The 21830-nt window shown below is 34.8% G+C and overlaps 2 protein-coding genes across 3 annotated transcripts in view; both read left to right on the top strand.

The window, feature by feature from the left end:
• GIPC2_1 (GIPC PDZ domain containing, member) overlaps positions 1-2909 on the top strand; it is a 76712-nt gene extending 73803 nt beyond the window's left edge. The window contains exon 27 of the mRNA XM_051217149.1: positions 2424-2909. Within this exon, the coding sequence (XP_051065787.1) occupies positions 2424-2446 (23 nt within the window). The 3' untranslated portion in view covers positions 2447-2909. The remainder of the gene's footprint in view (positions 1-2423) is intronic.
• A 3894-nt stretch (positions 2910-6803) lies between these two features.
• The window catches only part of GIPC3_1 (PDZ domain-containing protein gipc3), a 31848-nt gene continuing 16821 nt past the window's right edge, over positions 6804-21830 (top strand). Inside the window, exons 1-2 of one of the 2 annotated variants that reach the window (XM_051217147.1) lie at positions 6804-7248; positions 15968-16352. In XM_051217147.1, coding sequence (XP_051065786.1) covers positions 7036-7248; positions 15968-16352 — 598 coding nt within the window. In that variant the 5' untranslated portion in view covers positions 6804-7035. Of the gene's footprint in view, positions 7249-8645; positions 9191-15967; positions 16353-21830 lie in introns of those variants that run through there. The other variant, XM_051217148.1, reaches the window with a different exon arrangement.

The raw sequence follows: 21830 nt of genomic DNA, 5'->3' as shown, positions 1-21830 counted from the left end.
TTTCTATTATTTAGTTTAAATAGTTTAAATGATTTGTTTCTACCAAGGTTCTTTTTTTATAGAATGTTGTGACTAAAACACCATCCCTAACTCTCTTTTATCTGAGGTGTGAAACTGACAGGAATTCTGGAAGAGTTTCAGACAGAGTTCATTTGATTTTAGCTTACACTTAATTGTTGATGAATATTCACCTGAAACGGAATTGAATGTTGTAAACGTCGAGCTATGAACAGAGTATTATCGGATTATGAGTGTAAATGTTTATGTGTATATCGGACGTCTAAATTAAGCTGTAAAGAGCGAACGTGACAAAATAAGGCTCGTTTTAAACTTGACCGTAGATGTATGGACCAAATATTCACATATCCGTAGGTCCTGGAAAATATGCATACTTATTAACGTCTGAGTATAGTTGTATTCCTTGATCATCACGGTGGGTTCGGCTGTGCTAATCTTGAGGTTCTGTGATATCGGCTGTCACTGAAAGGAGTATTAAGGAAGTACATTAACCTTGCATAGGCTCTCTACTCGAACAATAATGGTCAATTCTAAGCTGTTGGCGAACTATCATTGAAACTGGTTACTTCAAGGTTTGTCCGCTTTCCCCATTTTTATTTTACTTTGTCATATACATACCTTAATAGATAACACTTTCATTGTCTGACTTCTTAAAGCTTGGTCATCTACCCGGATATTCACTAGTTGACTTAGAAAAAGCAGATAAAATATTTCTGTTTGGTCAATACACTGCCAGAATGAAGAATATTTTGACCACCTTAAGCAGCATTGCAAGTATGTTTGGGATATGGTTTTGTCCCCACAATTGTTAGTTCAAAATTAGCTTGAGTAAGCACGTTAATTAAAGATAAGGAATACATTATTTGAATACCTCAACCATTTTAATTATCCTGAGAGTCTCATTAGTCCTAATGGTCCAGCATCTAACGAAATATCGGCTCTCGCCAACTAGCGTCACTAATGGCGCGGGCGAGATATCCGTCCTCAGCAGTTCGCTCCGTCATATTTTTTGAGTGTGAAACACAGAAAGTAAGAATAGAGGAAATTCATAGATCACTAGTATTCGATCGAAGGTATCTTTGAAGCATTGCCAGTGTATCTCGAGACCACGGAGTAAGTAGTGATTAGATAAGGAATGTTATGCAAGGTATGGATGGTATTATATCATATCATACACTTGATCTTAGTCGTTCACTTTCAGTTCACAGTTGTGGCATCTTTGCTTCTATTTTGAATTGTTGAAAGCATTCACAGTAATCAACAATACATCGTGTTTATTGAAGAGAGTAAAAGTATAAAGATGTGTTTAGAACAATTTTGATTAATTTTCATTCATTTTTTAGTCAAACATAAAACGACTTTTTTATTTGACATTATTGTTATAAATTGAAGATTGAGGTCGCATATTTATTGATTTGATAAAAGTTTTTACAGATTAACCTGTCTGAAATCAGAAAGAATAACCACTTTAAAACTCATTGATACAGCTAGAAATGATTAGTTTAATCTCAGCCTTACACAACTCAATGAGATCTTCAAGATTCCTTACATTGTTCTCTGATAAGGTTAAATGTTTAGATTAGAAATTGTGGATTTATGGGTAGTGATTTTAAAGTTGAACTGTATTAACGTTCTGAAGTAGTGTAGATGAATGAAATACATACAATATTCCAAGTAGCATTGTTTATTTAGTCCGCTCATAAAATATTATTATTTGTGATTATTTAAATACATAAACGTGTGTACAAGAGGGCATCAAATAGAAATGCACGACATAAGCCACTTGATTTGTGTTAGGGCTGGGATACTGCGTGGATGCCCGAACCGCAGCAGGTGGTTCCCTTAAAGGGCCACACCCGAAGTCTTTGATCTAAAGGTCTAATCCACATGGCAGTGGAGCAACGTCAGGAGGTGCGTTTCCATGGTAGCCAGTGATCAATGATTGGTTCATCTACCACTTATTTCCTCAGGATCCTGTAGCCAATATACACCACTGGTTTGGAATCAGGATTTCTCAACTCCCCTAGGTAAATCTTCCATATCTATTAACTCAGCTAAAGCACCATACATTTGCTTTTCGTCCTCTCAATTTCGTAGATGACACCCAAGCTGCGAGGCAGTGAATACGTCTTGCGTGACAGTGGTTGTATGCACGTGGCCATGTGAGAGCATTTCGTGAGGGAGAGCTGACTCTCTCCACTCTCGGCCATACCAGAGGATTTGGGAGCGTGGATGAATTCATCCCTTCAGGTTAAGGATCTACACCCAAGACTTCCTAATTCAGCGTAATAAATAAGATTTTCTGAAATCGGTTCAGTTCTACATGACCTAGTCAGTAATCATTCTCTCAAATATGAATATGTTCTACTATACTTTTATCTAAATATATTTATTTTATTCTTCAGATAGAATCTATGAAAATATATAATGAACAAACAATAGTTCCAATTGTTTACCAATACTTTCTTTTAAACATATTAATCATTGTAATTACTTCATATAAATATCTATTCAAGTATTATATGAATAATTAACTAAAATTACGTAACAAGATTACTTTCATTTAAGTCTCTTGAACAAAAGTGAATTAGGTAACAATGAAAAAAAGGGCCGACAAACAGTGATAAGACATTCAATTCAAACAGTTACACATACAGTTTTTGTTATATCAATCTATTCTCTAATATAGTCACATTTTAAATGTGAAACTACGTTGTTCCTTTTTTTTTATAAATCTATTCTATGTTATTAATTACATCTATTTTTTAATTATGATTGAATGAGTGAAATACGCTGTATTACATATGGTTACATAATTATGTAATTAAATGATTTTTTCACAGTTTAAGCATTAAGAAATAAAAGATCATTTCCATTATTATGACTTACTACTTATAAACTAAAAAAAAAGAAATAGTTGATATAAAAGTGTATAGAAGAACCAATTAGATTTGAAATAGTACACCCTTGAGTACTGACATCAAATCTATTCATATATATGACATTAGAGGATATGTACTTGGGAAAGTGTAGTATATCCGCCTTTTACTGTTCAATACATGTACATTATTTAACCCGACCGTTGTTTCTACATTGACGTGGTGGTCGGGCTTGAATATTGTGATGAACCGATCGAGCTATACTGGCTGGAACAATCGTTCCTCGAAGTTCTATCATGCCAGAGAGGTCAGCTGAAGAACGGTAAGACTGGGAGCAGCAAACCCAAGGTCCAAATGTGAAGTCGCACTGCTGACTGTACATCAGTGTGTCGGCAATAAGGTGTTTCCTTTAGACAACCATCATAACAGATATGATTCTTTCTTACAAGAAGGGGTGAGGTTGGAATAGGTAAAAACCCAAAAATGCCGAAAGTAGATCCCAGCAACAACTGTGGTCACATTTAGGTACATTTAAAGACGAGTCTGGCTCAGATGTTGCTCATAAAGATGTACAAACAGTTGTGGAAACAGCAGTGACATCTACCGATGATTTAAACCAAACGGTTACAAAAAAATCCAATGGATTTCTTCTAAGTCTGACGGTTTCTCGTAAACTCTGACTGACTGCAACACTTAACATTTTTATTTTTATCTCATGTGTGAATGTTGTGTACAGGAATATACTTTTCATCGAGAATTTCGCTTCAACCTATCAGATTAATGTATTCATTCTTTATATATGCCGATTTGAGATTCGTACAGTGCTTTATTCAATGGTAACAAACGTGGATAGTCTTAGATGTAAATAGGAAGTCCCAAGGGCGCTAACAGACAATAAAATTTAAAGTGTTCATGATGAAGAACGTAACTCCAGTCTTAATTATAACTGCTCATACTGGTTTATATACATATTTTTACTTTGGAAAGTGAATAAAGTTTCACTGAGTAACTTCAGTGCTGCTAAAATATCATTCATAAATTATAGTCTGGCTACTGAAGTGAACCATAAAAGCATAAAAAATGTGAAATTTTCAACCACGACAATAAATTTCTAAATAAAATGTTGTAATGAGACTGACTTGAAAATGAGTTACAATAGGAAACAGCATTAATATCACTTCATTTACCTCGCCTAACAAAGTATATGACATCGTGAAAACTTGATCAAGGAGAGCGAAGACGAATGAAATTAGGTCATATACTGTAAGTAAGAGGACAAACTACCTCCTATGTGAATTAAGGATACTAACGATTAAGGCAATAAATTAGGTATTGGGCTTCAGAATTAAGTAGCCGTCTAGTAAAAGTCTTAATTCTGACGTACACAAAAGCAAGGTTTAGAATGTGTAGTGACTCAGACCTAGGACTGAAATAAGATAAAATTATAAGTAACAGCAAGTCGCAACGTATACATAAAAAACAGAGAATGTACTCTAATATGTACGTATAACGAATAGCGAGGAGAGCAGATAATCAATGAAAAATATTACTTGGCGTACGTTTCGAACAATCTAAGCGTATGGAGTTAGATTAGTCAAAAATTTTTCTTTTTTATACTTGGCGTCAGTAGGACGAATAAACGTTCAACAAAAATTTAAGGTTACACAAGTCTAAAATATACAAACCAAAATGTTACTCTTCGTTCAACCGCCACGGTCAGTAGAATGAAACAGAGAATGGCGTAAATAGATGTAAATTTGATAAGTTATTACATACTTCAATGACAAGCAACATATACACACAATCGATGCACGCAAAGATGTATAATGAGTACAGATTCCATTACGTATACGACACAAAAGCCAGGAGAAGTATAGTATTTTATCAAGATTATCAAAATGTGTTAACAATCACGTCACTTTACCCATTAATAGGGCATATGAAAGTCAAAAACTACACAACACAGGCTGATAGTTGATGAAAAAGAATTCACATCAGGCAAACACAACAAAAAGATATTTTATTTCTTGATGACCAACAGCGTACGTTGATGTTCGCAAAATTAGTCATTTTTAAAGATGTAGACATTCGTTTAATGAAGGGTTTAATGGAAATAAAAAGACAAACGTATGCGACAAGTAGTTCTTTGCTCCAAGCCACTTGCATTACTGCGTGTATACTAACACGGTGGGACACATCACAAATTTCTGAAGCTTTTAAGGTCATTTTAAACAACGCGGAAGGACTAGCAAGGAAGAACACAAATAAAATTTAACAATACAAATATCTTGTAGTGAGGTAATGATAATATCAGACAGTGCTAATTCACACGCCTTAGTTGAAATGAATTCAAACCAAGAGATTCTATGCACATTGTAATACCGGTGAGCCAGTCATTATATTGAATATTATTTAATTAATATTGAGGTTTATGTAAGGTAAACTGGGAAGTCTTAGAAGTAAGGTCATCAAAATCATCATATAATTGCAAATTGTTAAGAACTACGATCACCATTGCTTTATTTCGACAAATAAGAAACTTCTTTTGGAAGTGAACTGCAAAGCTTCTTATCTGCCTTGGATTGAGTTTTCACGCATAGTGATGAGTTCTTTACACTCATAAAATAGAGTGACCATGAGGTCAAGTTCATTACTGATATGGTCTAATAAACTGATGCTCTAGGCAAACACAATAAAAAACTACTCTACAGAATCAACTGAAACTTGGAAACTTACTTTAATACGCACCTGGGAGGGGCAATGACTCACTGCGAAGCGTTACACAACTAAGTAATTCAACCATATATACCCTGAACAGTACCAATACTACAAGAGGAAAAATGTTGAAACATTCCCAATAAACCTGACACAACGTAAAAGATAGAACTATACAATTCTCTTTGAAACGGATACATAAATACAATCCTAGAAGCTGAACGGTATCTGCAATGTCAGTTGGCTTAATTTCCAATCGGGCAGCCGAAATGATTGTTTGTAAACACCAAATATAGAAAAAAGATCAACCGTTGACTTGCTAATTCAAGCAGTGGTTAGTGCCCATCTCAAATATTACGGAAATGTTAGAGCAAAACAGAAGCTGTGATTGATTGCTTCGTGAAGATCTCTTAGAAGCTTGTAGCGTGGTATCGAGTCGAGATTGACTATGAACGCCACTACAAGGAAACGCGTACCAAACAAATCAGAAGGCGTAGGTTTGACGTAACCAGATTTATTTCGTTGGCGATTTCGTGGTATCGATCGAATACCAAGATCGTGCCAAGAAATGGTACAAGCGAAAACAGGAGAATGGAGTACGTGAGAACAAAGCCAAAAACCGCGGAACCATGATGGAAGGTAATGGAAGCACAAAATGGCTGTAATTAGCAGAGTTAAACAAAAGCACATTAAAACTGGTACAGTTGGTTATAATAATAATTATTCTCATTAATCCAGTCGTGTTCTCGTGACAAAAGTGAATCGCTACAAGCTCTTCTCGACAAAGGACTAGATCTACTGTAAAATACCATCCGTATACGAGTTCGACGCTCACCACTTGTTCTAAATATCGACTCCACAAATGTTCAAATCAAATGACTGACTTGTTTTATTTTATTTCATCCTCGATAAAAAGGCGTAGTCAAACAGGATGTGTCTAGCGGAACGCACTAAATAAATCACCACTATCAGGACGATTATCGGCACGTGGTACGTCTAGGCGAATGTAAGCAGTTGCGTTCGAACGGACTTTTCAAGAATTTGACAGAGTATTTGGCTGTAATATTCTCAGGAAACTCTCATGCCTATAGACACCATGATGTGAGCTTCTCCTTTTCCTGAACTTTCTTAAAGTGTGGATTCTGTTCATAGTCCAACATATTCACAGGACCATTTGGAACTGGACAATATGTCAAAAGTACGGGATGACACTCAAACAGATATTACTAAAAATAGATTTACTCAAAATGGATAATGAATGAGTTAGTTTACTTCAAAGCGTACAGCGTTTCTTTAGAAAACTTTGAGACTTCAGCATAAAGGAACTATTTGACGTACTTGAGCTCGTCACGAGTTTATTGATTTTTCACTATTGGACATAACCAGTTTGTTTGTGTTTACGCGGCATTTTGTTCTTCGGAACATGATGTCGAGTGGAGTCAGATATTCTGAAAGGAATGATCCTAATTGTTCCAATACATTTAACCAAAAAATACCAGAATGCGAACCACTTCCAGATTACCATTTTTTCTGTCAACTTGCTCATGGAAGCCCTACCGGAATTATACATGGTTTTAAAACAGTCCGCCAGCTCCACACGAAAATATCGGAGTGTTTTGATATAAATCCATCTCAGGTAGAGTTGAATTATTTCAACTGTATATGTTTCCGTTTATGATTGCTTTTTGTCGTTTTTAAATGGTTATGAGCTGCTTTCCTTCTCGATATGTATGGTTTCATCATACAAATGCCTTAGAATATCCCTTTTCCGATTATTCAAGCATATCTAATAATAATACGTCAAATGATGTATCTTGTAACTATCATATGAGAGACTGTGTCATATTTTCATGTGAATGTGAAGTGATAGCATGAATTTGAATGTAGCCGATGTTAATATCTTTTTGGAAACGACATGCAAGCATATTTTAAGGTGGGTAAATGCGCACGAAAAAGAAGCATTTGTGTTTTGATCGATAAATGCTGTTTTTTATCTCACCCTCTCTTTCATCCTCGACTAGTCATGAATAACAACAGTTGTGAAGTATTTGGCTTGATAACGTCTGTATTCAAATAGACGAAGACGATTGAAATAATGAGGCCAGCTAGAGGTTATAAGTTATTGAAGTTATGCAAAGATACAAACTTTTTGTAATCATATTCTCATCACCTTCATATTTGACTACTTTTGCGTCACTTATACACATTATCACTGAAATGTAAACTTGTTTCTTATGCCGAATCATACATTTTTGCCATAAGTCTGTTGACTTACAAGAATTTCATTGTTTTTGAGACGTTTGTCACTAAAAATCTTGTTACATCTTGTTACGATTGTAATCTTAGCTTCAAGAATAACTTAATGAAATTTATGTTTATTGGTTCAATGAGTTAATTTTTTCTCCACGAAAACCCAACATTCTTTTACGTGTTAGCTATTTTAATCGTTATCATCCTAAAGTTGTGGCTTGAGTGTGATAATCTTGTATTTCTGGTGTGAATGAATGTAGCTGTTGTGTCAGGAAAAGCTCTCTGAAAAAAGTACTCTGACCCACTCTTGCTAATATTATCCTTTCAAAATAAAGCTCATTTGTAGGTTACCTGTGAGTGATCATGGACTGTTTCGAAGCATTTCTTTATGTTGGGACCGCCTAATGAGCAATATTGATGTCGAATGGTTGATACTGGGTAGCAATCCACATTCTTAACCACCACTATCAATCCATAGAGTTAGTACTCGTTAAACTCAGCCATTTTATTAAATACAGACTGCCACATTACGATCCGAGTGATTATCGTGTAGATCACCAACGTAGATGATCTATGTCGAAATGATTGGAGGCCTACTCGAGTTAGACGTGAATAGTGTGACGAACCAACTAACGTCGAAGTCACACCTCGTGGTCAGCACCTTACGTGGACTACCCCCATTGACGTAACAAGGTACTATAGATGCTTTGAAGACTGTACAACACAAAGGACGTTATTACAGAAATATATTAGTTAAATTAGATACAAGCGAAAGTAAGACCACTGCCGCATGGGCCAGTCCATGGCATACCATTAACTAATGCGCGTTTTTTGTACATGACCTTGGCAGGGAGCGACGATCTGTTCGACATTCAGTGATCCAACTGCCGGATGATTTGGCTAGGGCTCAGTGACATTTCACTGGCCCTACAATCGCAATGGACGGTTTGAAACTTGGGGTGAAATGGGCCAAAATCGTTTGCAACTTCATAAATGCATTCACTGTTCTCTCCCTTTGATCGCAAATTTATTTACTGCTATGTGGTAAATATTTTGAATTTCTATTCAAACCCAACAATACCTTCTGCCTCGCTATGATGGTTGGGTTTTTTAAATAGTGACTACGCAGCAAAGGTATGTTTACTGAAACACTTATCGCCCAAATTCCTTCCCCACCAGGGAGATCAACTGGATGGTAGTGAGAAAGCAAATTGTAGATGTAAGGTTCGGGGGTGAAGCATTGTTATCGCATGTTCGTAGATTTCGCAGTAGTGGGGTGTTTTTCACAAATGAACATCATCAACAATACCTCCTCCTCACAATACAAGGTGTGTTAAATCACTATTTGTGTTTTTATTGAAAGAGTATCACCTAAAGGTTTTACTTTATATCGCCCGTCTTTTAGTTAAGTAATTTCACAGTCGCTTAGTTTGTGAACGAACAGTTTCTGTGACAATTTAACATTTTTCTAATAGACTGAATCAAGCACCATATATTTGACTTGCTTTCTAATAAAATACATTTTCTAAATAAGATTTTCATGACATCATCTCAAATCTGTGGTTGGTACCATGTAACAAGTTCTTTCAATCCTAAATCTAGTTCAGTATTTAGTTATGTTTGTGATGACATAAAAATGAGTAGCATATTTATATTATCTTGGTCCAGTTTTGTCGTGTTCTATCAAACCATTCTTTATAGCTTTACAAGATATATTCTTGAACATCATGATGGCTTCTCTCGTCATTGTATTAATGCAAACCGACTCATTTAGTCGGTGATTGAGCCAAGAAATTCAATATGAGTAGAAGTGATCTGTCCAAGCAAGTATATTGCAGGCATAAGATGCAACTTTCACCTACCTCAAACCCTTCTTATTCTCTTTTGATACAACATTGGTTATTGCTTTTGAGCAATGACACACTGATGATATGTTTGTAGAAAAATTAGATATTAGTAGGATTCAATAATAATGTTGAGGTTTAAATTTGGTAATTTTCTGTCTAACTATAATATGTTTGAACATGATTTGCACTTTATTAGTAAACATTTTTCTTCAACAACGACTTTTATCCTCAAAAACGACCAATTTTTGGCGACCGTGAAGTTTGTTTAGATCTATATTCTCTTGGTTGTTACTTAGAGGCTGTCGTCAAAAGGGATATTTTAACGATATTTTATGAGATGCAACAATATATTAAATAGTAGGCGATTCCCTTCTGTTACAACCCATACATATTCTATATTTCCTTGATAAAGCTTGGATCAGATTGCCAGGAGAAACGTTAGATTTGCTTCAAATTCTTTCGCTGAGATTTTGCAAATAAATTCTTCCTCTTTAATATTGAGATAACGTTTTTCTTTTGTGACGTGATTTAGATTATTATTTGATTTTACATGATTCATACCATGATGGCAGATTAATTTTATTACCTGTCAATATCATAGACGATGAATGTGTGTGACTGAAGTTTCTTCGATGCCTTTTCTTATTTCTAGATATTATTAGCGTAATTATATATATTAATTATATAAATTAAGTATATGTAGCTCATCTCCACGTTTTGTGTGAGAAGAACAGGTCGGATGGAAATTAGACCTTGAAATGAAGACCTAAGCAAAAGACATCCTCCTATTTATATGAACACATGAATATTGGTACAAGGAGGCACCAAATACATATGCACCAAACAAGTCACTTGATTTGTGTGTGGACTGTGATATTGTCCAGATGCCCAAACCGATGCAGGTGATTTTCTTAGGGGGAAACGCCTAGAGTTTTTAACCTAAAGGTCTGATCCACAAGGCAATGGAGCAACGTCAGGAGATGTAGTCTCATGGTAGCTGGTCATCAACAATAGGTTAATACACCATTTGTTCCCTTAGGATCCTGGAGCCCATATGCACCACTGGTTGTGATGGTTGTTGTATACGCGTGATCATGTGAGAGCATTTGGAAAGGGAAAGCGGACTCTCACCACCTTTGGCCGTACCAGGACATCTGGGGGCATCTACTCGCTAGATGAATGAAAATATATCGCACAAGTATTACACATTGAGAAGTAGATGTACTACAAATTTATTATCATGCAACCTATCCCATTATAAACCAATTGTCTATTTCGTTGATGTACTTATACATACAGCCCCTATTCTATCAACATATTGCTCGTCCATCCAGCCCAGAGAACAAAACTCCATCGATATACAACTCTCGCCTATTTTAATGGGCAATGATTGTTTACTCAGAAGTAGGTCGGTCAAAATCTATATGCAACCAAACCAAGATATGGAATTAGTTCATGTGATCATTTACTTTTGATTTGATCTACATTGACAGAAGCAAATCATCTTGTTAAAATCCATATAATAACTGCAATCAGTGACTGGAGACATTTTTTAAACATTGATCAGAATCGTTCACAATAGTGTAAATTTATTTACACTTCATCTACTCTTGAGCATAGAGTTCTAATATTCCATTAAAAAAACAGTTTACATATTACATTTCTGAAACAGAATATTAATGATGGATCATTTTCATGATCGTTTCCACTTAATTATATCGATCTGTTTATAATTCATTTGCTCGTTATTTTCATCTTTCGTTATTATTGTGATAGAACCACTTGGTTATAAAATAATCTATATACATATATATAAACAGAGTGACCTAGAACAAAGGTTGCATGTACAAAATGGATACCATGTGATGTCGGTAAGAATGGAACACTTGTAACAAAAGCAAACAATTATAGTTTATTATTGTAACATGTGTGTGTAAACTGCCATCTATACAGTTTCCTGTCTCGTACAATTTGTAAACCTACAAGTTAAGTCAATGTTCACGAAATACCTTCAATGAAACTATGATGACCAACTCAGTGGTGATGTACTTCAAAGTATTTCAAAAGTTTCAGTGCTTAATTGAGATGAGATATGTTGAGAGTGAAGAAAAACATTTTTCTACGAGGTGGATTAGAAGGTTGTTACCTTGTAAACTAAATGAAGTTGAAACTGCACAACCGGATGTCGACAGATTGGTTGTAATATTAAGGCGTTCTTTGTGAAATCAGAAAGTCCATGGTTTGATCCCAAGCTGGGTTGTCAGTTTAAGCTGCTAGAAATCTCAAAACTGACATGAAGAAAGCATTCACTGCATAGTATCAAATGATGATGGTTGCAATATATCATAAACCTGCTGAACTTTAAAATATAAACTAGTAGATACCAATGGAATAGATTTAGAGTTAAGCCCTTTCCACGAGACCCAAGGACCCTGTCGTAAACCACCGGTAAATCGGCTAGCCAGTCAGTCAGCTACACCGTAGGATCAGGCACATATATGCATCGGTCTAAGTTGCCACACAAAATTAGCACAACAAGATGAACATCAATTTCATAGAAGGAGTTGATTCGATGAAAGTAATGTATAAAAGAAAGATTGTGTGTAATAAAGGAAGAGAAAATTAGAAGGAAAGATATGAAGCAATATTAATCTCACGATTTACGGGAACACAAAGAGTGTATACATCTACACCATCGTGATCGATTCTGAGCAATGTCACTCAGTCTCCAACCATTGGTTACGATAGTCACACGGACCCCTACCAAGTAGTGTGCATCTAGCAACATGACTCAGATTAGAAGTTAGTAACTTCATTTTGACTGATGCGACTTGTTTGTTTGGCCTCCGTTAACTTTCTTCCAACCATCTCCAACACCAGATAGCATTGTGCGTCGTGATAATCGGTGTTCAGGCATACATAATACATGACCCAATCATCTTAGTCGATGAAGATTTACAAACGGTGATTGTTTATATCTAAATAATCAATATTATTGATAGGTTAGCTGTCCAATGCTTCCTTGTTGTTAACTTAATTCCATTTTATAATCATCTATATACATTTTCATTCTGTTTAAAATTCAATATGAATCATTCATTATAGTTTCAGTATACATATAAGTAATAAATTAAAATCAAGAAAAAGTTTTTGGTTTACAATTTTTGTTTTCACTTTAATGAATAAATTATGTAAATTAATAGTGAATTTATGAAGTCAGTAATAACAAAAGTTCCATTGATAAGAAAGATCTTTTTTTTCATCTCTATATAGTTTAGGAAGAAAAAAAACTCAATGAATCAATGGTTGTCATAGTGATCTAATTAGTTTAAGATTCAATTCTAATCAACTGATGAGTTGTACAATGAAATGAAATAATCATTCTCAATTTCATTATAACCTATTCACATACATGTATTAATAGAATTGAGTTCAATTTCTAATTATAATTCTATGATGTAGATACAAAAAGATTCATGATCTCATTCAAAAACTTAATAATCTCCACAACTCCTATATTGGTAATTAACTTGTGCTCACTAGTGACTAGCTTAGTGAGAAAATTCTTGGAGTTCTGTTGAAAAGCCGTGACCAATGAAACCAGTCCGTGTCGGGTAAAGACAGGTATCTACCTCGGTACGATGAGAGATGGTAGTGCAATTTTGTGGATTGGTTGATGTTAGACACTAACACCATTATATGCCGGCTCAGTGGTCCAGTAGGTTAAGTGTTCGCGCGCGAGACTGAAGGCCCTGGGTTTGAATCCCGCGAACGGGATCGTGGATGCGCACTGTTGAGGAATCCCACAATAGGAAGTAACGGCCGTTCAGGGTTTCCAGGTTTCCAACGGTGATCTAACATCAACTGGTTCATGATCTCAATCAAAAACAAAAAGAAAAGTTATCACCTAATTAGGCAAGATAAAGATCAAGTGTAAAATTTGAAAAACTAACAATCAATTGAATTAACCTAAACGTTGTTTCTCATGTTCAACTCTGTCGATGAGTACTGAGATGAATTGAAAATAGGTAATGTATTGAACAAAGAATACGAGTAGGGAATAATCGAATGTATTTGAAAACGAAATTATAGAATATCTCATTAAAATCTGAGAACAATACAGTAACTACTTAATTTGCAAAATATCAATCCATCGTCTCAGACTTCATTGTCCCTGCATTTTGACACTAATTGCTTTTCGTTCTCGTTCATTCCTTCTCGATCTTCTACTGAAATAAATTCTATTCCTGACTATCATTATATACTACTTATGTGGATATAAGTTACTGATATCACAGGTAGAGACACAATGTTGAGGAGTATCCTACTAGGATGAAACGACCAATCATTACTTTCGGGTTTTCAATGGCGGTTCAGTTTATTATTTAAACTATAAAGATTCCACAGTTTTCATAAACTTCTTTGTGTTAACATGTGTTAACATTTTTGAATGGAAATAAAATTTAGGCATCAAGAAAAGGAACCGGTATGCCAATAATAACTAATTCATTCATTCATGAAACTATCTATAACGTGGATCACGACATACCCTTATAAAAGCTTTCCTTATTCTATACATCTTAATATTTTACCGTGTGTACCTTTCTTTCAGCGAGGTTAGACGCAGGGTATTAGGGAATGCTGGCGAATCAGTTGATAGTGTAGTGAATAATCATCGACTGAGATGGTTGGGTCGCGTGTTGCTCATGCCTGAACACCGATTACCACGACGCACAATGCTATCTGGTGTTGGAGATGGTTGGAAGAAAGTTAACGGAGGCCAAACAAACAAGTCGCATCAGTCAAAATGAAGTTACTAACTTCTAATCTGAGTCATGTTGCTAGACGCACACTACTTGGTAGGGGTCCGTGTGACTATCGTAACCAATGGTTGGAGACTGAGTGACATTGCTCAGAATCGATCACGATGGTGTAGATGTATACACTCTTTGTGTTCCCGTAAATCGTGAGATTAATATTGCTTTCCACCTTTTTTTCTAATTTCTTCTTCCTTTATTACACACAATCTTTCTTTTATACATTAATTTCATCGAATCAACTCCTTCTATGAAATTGATGTTCATCTTGTTGTGCTAATTTTGTGTGGCAACTTAGACCGATGCATATATGTGCCTGATCTTAGGTTGTAGTCGACTGACTGACTTCTTTCAGCGACTTTATTCTTAGGTATTTGGTAAGTTATCATCTAACAGGTCTGGTTTTTGTATTAAGCAAACATTATCAATTCAACATGATTTTACTTTAATTTGAAATAGAGGAATTCTGAGAAACTCTGTGGTGAAGTTTAAATAAACTTGGATTGTAGCAATATAATAAAATCCAGACATCATATTTCTTCCTGTTCAGGACTCACTAATTAAACTGTGGTGTATGCTACTTATGCTGACAGATATAAGTAGTATGTAGCATTAGTTGGAAGTAGAATGCCTTTCAACAGAAGATTGGATTGAAGAGGACAGGAAAGGATGTAAAGAGCAATTGTGATAACAAAAGGATTGAAAGAATAATGAAGCATGTACAGCAAAATTGAAAGATGATGTGTAAATAATATGTTCAATGTATAGTTTTCGTATTTTATCAAAGTAACCTGTACAAAACAATGAGTTGGTTTTCTCTGCCACCCGCATTCTCGTTCACTACAACATATTTAGTCAGCATAAAAGATTACAATACAAGAGATAATCGAAATTTACTAAAACGTATAACGAACGGTATTATCATAGTGGTCCTTGCATGATTCACCTATCCTAACAGAGAATAATCGAATACATTCCTTAATATCAGCAATGTATAACTTCGGTTGAGTATTATGAAAATGAATAATCAACGACTCAAACTGATCCTCAACCAGTTACATGTTTTGTAACCAGTGACTTTCTTATTAAATAGATCAGTTCATTTGTCTACTGATAGATTACTTATTTAATCATATCGCTCTTCCTTTTATCTCTTCATCAACAATAAAAATGATGTGAAGTTGTAAGGAATATGCTTCCAACTAAACAGGTCACAGATTCAAAAATCTATTTCACCTTCTTTACTTTCAGTGACCAGGTTATACCACCAACTCGTATATATAAACAGTATGATTTTAAGCATAAACTCAAAGTAACTGAGTTACATTTCAATACAGACAATAATGTAAATTTTAATTAACCACACCAATATGACCTATGTATTCATTGTTTCCCCCCCCCATTTCTTTATCTCTTCTTTTATCTATTCTTACTATTTTAGATCATGTATTGCACACGTAATACACATAAATTAGATATGGATAAATTATTAAGTTATGAAATTGGTTTAAATGATTTTTTATTTGCACATATTAAAGGACAACCAAAAGAGATTAAAATACGTAAAACAAGTGAATCATTTGGTTTAACATTAACAGATAATGGTTGTGGTGTAGTCATTATAAAACGTATTAAACCTGGAGGTTTTATGGATAAAGTATCTAAAGCATGTCATGATTTAATACAACCTGGTGATCAAATTGAAAAAATTGATGATATTTCATTTAATGGTCGACGTCATTATCATGTAGCATCTTATTTACAAAGTATTCCTATAACAAATGTATTTTGTCTACGATTAATTTCACCAGAACGTTGTCCTATGTGTAAGTCTATTATATCATGTATTGTTTTGCCAAATTTTTTTAAAAAATTCTATTCCATTTATAAAATAAAATTCAAGTAATCTCTTAATAAAATATGACAATGCATTTCATTGACGAAGTGTTACTCAGAAGATAGATACACAGACATCATCAACTTAGAGCTTCCCACAGATGTACCTTAGTCCAAGTCGTCATACCTCATTCATTTGAAAAGACATGGGGTAAAGGTATGCACGAAAGTATAGTGGAAAAGGGACAAATGTAACTGTAACATTATGGACCATTTTGAGCGAACTATTGGGTTTGATAGTTTAATGGGCCACAACCAAGTAGTGTATATTTACCAGAATCGTCTAGCTCAACAGTTGATAATTTTACGGATTAGTGTCGTCTTCGTTTAACAACCCCAACGTTCTTCTAACCTATTAGGCTTGTCATGATAGGTAGTGATTAAGCATATATAGTAGACGTTTAAACGAACTCATAAAATAAAGATTCACATCTTTACCTAGTATCATGTGTTTGATTCAAACATTGTCTACCCAGTCGTTCCACATGATGCAAGCAATGTTTCAAAGACACCTTCATTCAAAAACATACAATCTAACCATATTTTCTAATTTCGTAGACTATATTTCATAGGTAAAACTTAGAACATAACAGATTGAAGGTAGACACTGGTAAATTGGTATATGAGGATAGCTTGTGAAATTTGCTCAGTACACAGCTACTTCTCATTATGAACTGAAAAAAATGTAAAGCTTTTATCTTCGAAAGCCATTCCATTTTAATATGAGCGTTTTGTGGAAATGGTTGAGTTTTGTTTTTTTACATTATAAACTTACCGTAAAAAGCTGGGAAGCAATGAAAAAACTATTCGTTTCAGTATAAGACTCATAAATAGTGTGCGGCTACTAATCCTTGGAGGTCAAACACAGCGCTTCGTAGCATGGAGTTCGTGGATTTGACCTACAGTGACAGGGTCGTAGATGTGCGCTTCTAAATAGTTCTATATAAAACTGAAACAGACGTCGGTTGCTTCCAAGTTTCCAACGGTCGTCTAATTAATCAATTCATCATTATTATTTCAGTTAATCATTTGACAATATTATAATCGTGATCTTCTCGAAATAAACTCCAGATAAATACCTGATTATCTGAATATGATTTGTCAACACAGATAATCATTCGATATACTTAAGGTTAGAATTCGACGAATAAATAATACCACAAATCAAGTAACCTAACTTAACTAATAGAATTCATTCATTTCCATGGTACTAGACAAACATAACACTGATTATTACTTATTGATCAGTCACTTGTAAAAAAACTACTTTCTGTAAGTCAGTTTATAGATTATGTAAATAATGGAAATATCTAAATCCTGGATGTATGTTGCTTGTAAATATGTAATATAATTATGATGTATTGTGACTTACCTATTCAGTACAAATTTCTGTATTTAATTTTAAGCTATATGATCTATTTGAAGTCTTATTGTATTTTTATCGGATGATCACTCAAATCGAAATAGACTCCGTCAAGTTCAAATATGCAGATTTATCATTTGAAGTCTTTTGTATAATATCTTATCAAAATATCGTTTAAACTTCTGGAGTAAATTCGTTAAATGTGACTTTTCAGTCGTTTTAGGAGGAATTATAGGAAGTGAAGAGAAAGGCTGACTATGAATAAAATGGTCTTGAGTCGTGTTAGAGGTATGAGGGCGGTTATCACTTCCCGGTTGGCCATACCGTGGAAGGGTTCTTCTGAAGGTACCTGAAAACGGAATCGGATTAAAAGTGGTCTTAGTGATCTGATATCGTGACTGTAGTGCTTAAAATCAGTCATGCACGACCATTCTGTGGGTAGTTTTAGTGTTAGCTTCGTACTTGTTGAGACCGTACCACCGGAGACGGATATCCGTGGAATAAGGCAAGTTGAGCATTTCTAGGGTGGACTTTTTCTAACCCCACCCCTCCTTGTAGGAAGGCAGCATCGTTGTTATGCTGGTTGTCTGAAGGAAACAACTTACTGCCGTCACACCACTGTACAGTTTGCAGTGCAACTTCGTCCTCAGACCTTGGGTTTGCTGCTTTTAGTCTTACTGTTCTTCAACCGACCTGTCTGGCATGGTAGGACCTTGAGAAACGATTGTTCCAGCCAGTGTTGCTTGATTGGTTCATCACAATATGCAAGCTAGACCAGCATGTCAAGGTAGCAACAACGGTTTAGAAATGTAACTTTTAATTTCACGAGATTATTCAAAAATTCTCAACACACTTTCTTCAAATTAAATCTCAATTATGATAAGTTTCCAGTGATATTTTCTTCAAAATGAAATTTTTTAAGCCTTATTTGCAATTGAAAATGTTTTCAATTTTAAAAGTAATCTATACCACAAAGGAATATCAACCATGACCAAAACTAAGAAATATTGAATGAATGGTTTGTTTTTAATTCTAAAGAAATCAAAGACACGAAACTTTTAATTTCTATGATTAAATAAATATCTTACCAATGATATCAGTCAAGAAACGTAGGACAGTACTATGGGGATGTAAATCAATAAAACTGGTAGCGGAAGAGATGATATCGATTTCTATTAATGACAGAAAGATGATTATCACATCCTGGCTCTCTTCATTGTGGAAGAATGCTTGCTCTTGAGTTGCATCAGAAGGAAACTCCATGAGGGATGGTCTTGACGACCTGAGAGAAACAGTATAACGCACAATAGACATTTGTTTAGGACTAGTCACAAATGGCATTTTTGGATAGTTTCAGTATACCCTTTTAAACTATCATACGAAGGATTGTGATTTGTTTAATCATCACTTGTTTTGTTTCACTTATATCTAAGTTATGTTCATATTGTAATCTTCTCACTGTATTGCTATATGGTCAGATATCTCAAACATTAGTTTTGTGTCATAATGGAAATAAACACAATAGAGCACTTGTCCATTTTCTATCTTCATCTTTTGATTGATCACTGTGTTGGAAGTAGCTGAAGCACAAATAAACGTCAAGATCTTGTGACTGTTGTTCATTGGTCTGTTTGTAGACTGATAAACAGGTCACCGGTATTATTGGAAGAATTAATGAACTAGTCGATAATTGGGCTAGTGGGAGGTCAAACAACTGCTTTCTCGTCATTACGGATTGATAACACGTAGCCGAAAATAACCCAAGCAATCAATATTTTTTCCAAAAATATTTATAACCAGTGATGACTTAGCGTGTTCGATCCACATTAGTTTTGTTTTCTAGTTAATACAATTTTCCATAACCAACTATCTTTACATAGTAACTTCTTCTAAATAAACTTAGACCTAATGTGACATACAATGTTCAGGGTTCAGAACACATTGTAATTAAACTAATTTCTAAATAATCAAAAATGGATAGTGGGTAGCAATGGGATTCAGGACACGCGTTTCGTCCTATTTGGGACTCGTCATCTGGATGTACCTGCATCCCAGAGTTAATGATCACTCTAGAACGCGTACCCAGTAACGTTCGCTTCAAGCGCCATTGAGTTATCCACTTAGCTACTGAGTCCCGATAGTCACCTGCTTGTGCCATGTGGTGAAGTTTTAAATTCACTCAATGTTGCTTACTTGTATCTTCATATTGTTATTTAAGACTGCAATTGATCAGTCTCTCTCTTATTGGCATAAGTGCATCCTATGCGGATTGTACTGCAAACGTTAGTGGGTTCGATTCCCAGATTGAAAATCAATTCTGAGATACAGGTACATCCAGCTGACGAGTCCCAGATAAGAAGAAACATGAGTCCTAAATTTCACTAATAGTTACTGTCTTTGCTTATAAAGCTTGTGAATTAAGGCAATATCGAAGCAGTCCGCACAGGATGTACATATGCCAATAAGAGAATGATAAATTGCAGTCCCAAATAACAATGGAAAGATTCAAACAAACAATACCATGTGAATTAAAACTTCACCTCATTATACAAGCAAGTGACCATGGGGACTCAGTATGTAAGTACATAACGTGATGGCATTTGAAGCGAACGGTACTGGGTACGAGTTCCACATTGAACATCAACTCGGATGCAAGTACATCCAGATGACGAGTCCCAAATAGGTCGAAACGCGTGTCTTGGATTCCACTGCTATCCACTATCCACCTTTGCTTATAAAGCTTGTAACTTAAGGCAATGTCGAGAAAGTAATGTTTCATATAAACCTGTCTTGTTTTCCGTTATTCATCAATGAGTTATTACACTTCTATATACATATATATATTCACACATTATATCAACATCAACAATAATAACCACAACCACCACCACCACAACAACAACAAGAATAAAATCTTTTAATACAAGTAAAACGAAATATTAAATGATTAGAGATAGAAAAGTCGAAGAAACAAAACAAAAAACAGTCATATTAAGAAATCAATTTTCATTGCAACAAAAAGGAACCATTATTATCGTGACTACTCTCCTACATCCACTCACACTATGCACACAATCATGCACGCATGTACGCACACACACACACATGAACACAAATACATTCATGTGATTATGATGAAATTATAAAAATAAACAATTTATTAGTATGATAGACAATATTTGTTATGTAATCAATGTAACACCATTTCAATGAAATGGAAGTATAGATATGTAAATATTAAAATTACAACTATTCATAAATTCCACATGCCAAGTGAATAGAAACGTTTATTAAGTTCAGCAATGTACACCCACGACGATAGCACTGGAGATCGAACTCATGGCCTTTAGTCTCGTATTCACAAACTCTTAACTTCTAGACTATCAAGTTGTTATGCATTAGTGTATATGTCTAAATGCAATGAATCAGTGGTATTGCGCGGCCATCTTTACCTTCGAGACACCTGATACAGTTAAACTCAAATTAAATATGTCTGTCCAGTGTTTCTAGAGTTTTCAATAGTTCTGTAACTTAGATTTGTTTGTGATCTTTGTAAAAATTCACTAATCTTTACAACTGTCATACTAAATAGATAATACTCAGTATGTACCAATTTGTTTTGTCGCTTATTTAATGTTTTCATATGAAGAGTAGAACTGAGTGTAAGTCGACATTTGTTTGCTTTCTGACTGTCATCATCATCTCAGTAGATGAAGGCTTAAAATCTTATTAACGGACATGTTATCCTTACATAATACCTTGATTTTAATCTAGGCACCACTTATTCAATGAGCACAACATACTCGATTAATGCTTTGAAGTGATTTGTTATTAAATATTGGTAAACTACAAGTGTCATCTGTCTTTAAAAGTCACGTTTTACAGCCATGAATTCGTACTGAGTAGATATGTATACAGTGTACTCACCTGTTCGTTGGAAGACGAAATTATTTTAAACTTTTTTCTTTTGTTTGGTTTCTTCTTCATGATACATAAAATCTATATCCAATCCTTTTTACTGTTACTGATACTACTACTACTACTG

Source organism: Schistosoma haematobium, chromosome 6 (genome assembly GCF_000699445.3).
Source record: "Schistosoma haematobium chromosome 6, whole genome shotgun sequence".
Taxonomy (NCBI): Eukaryota; Metazoa; Platyhelminthes; class Trematoda; order Strigeidida; family Schistosomatidae; genus Schistosoma; species Schistosoma haematobium.
Note: the sequence above shows the minus strand (reverse complement) of the source record. Positions and strands in the feature narration are given on the sequence as shown.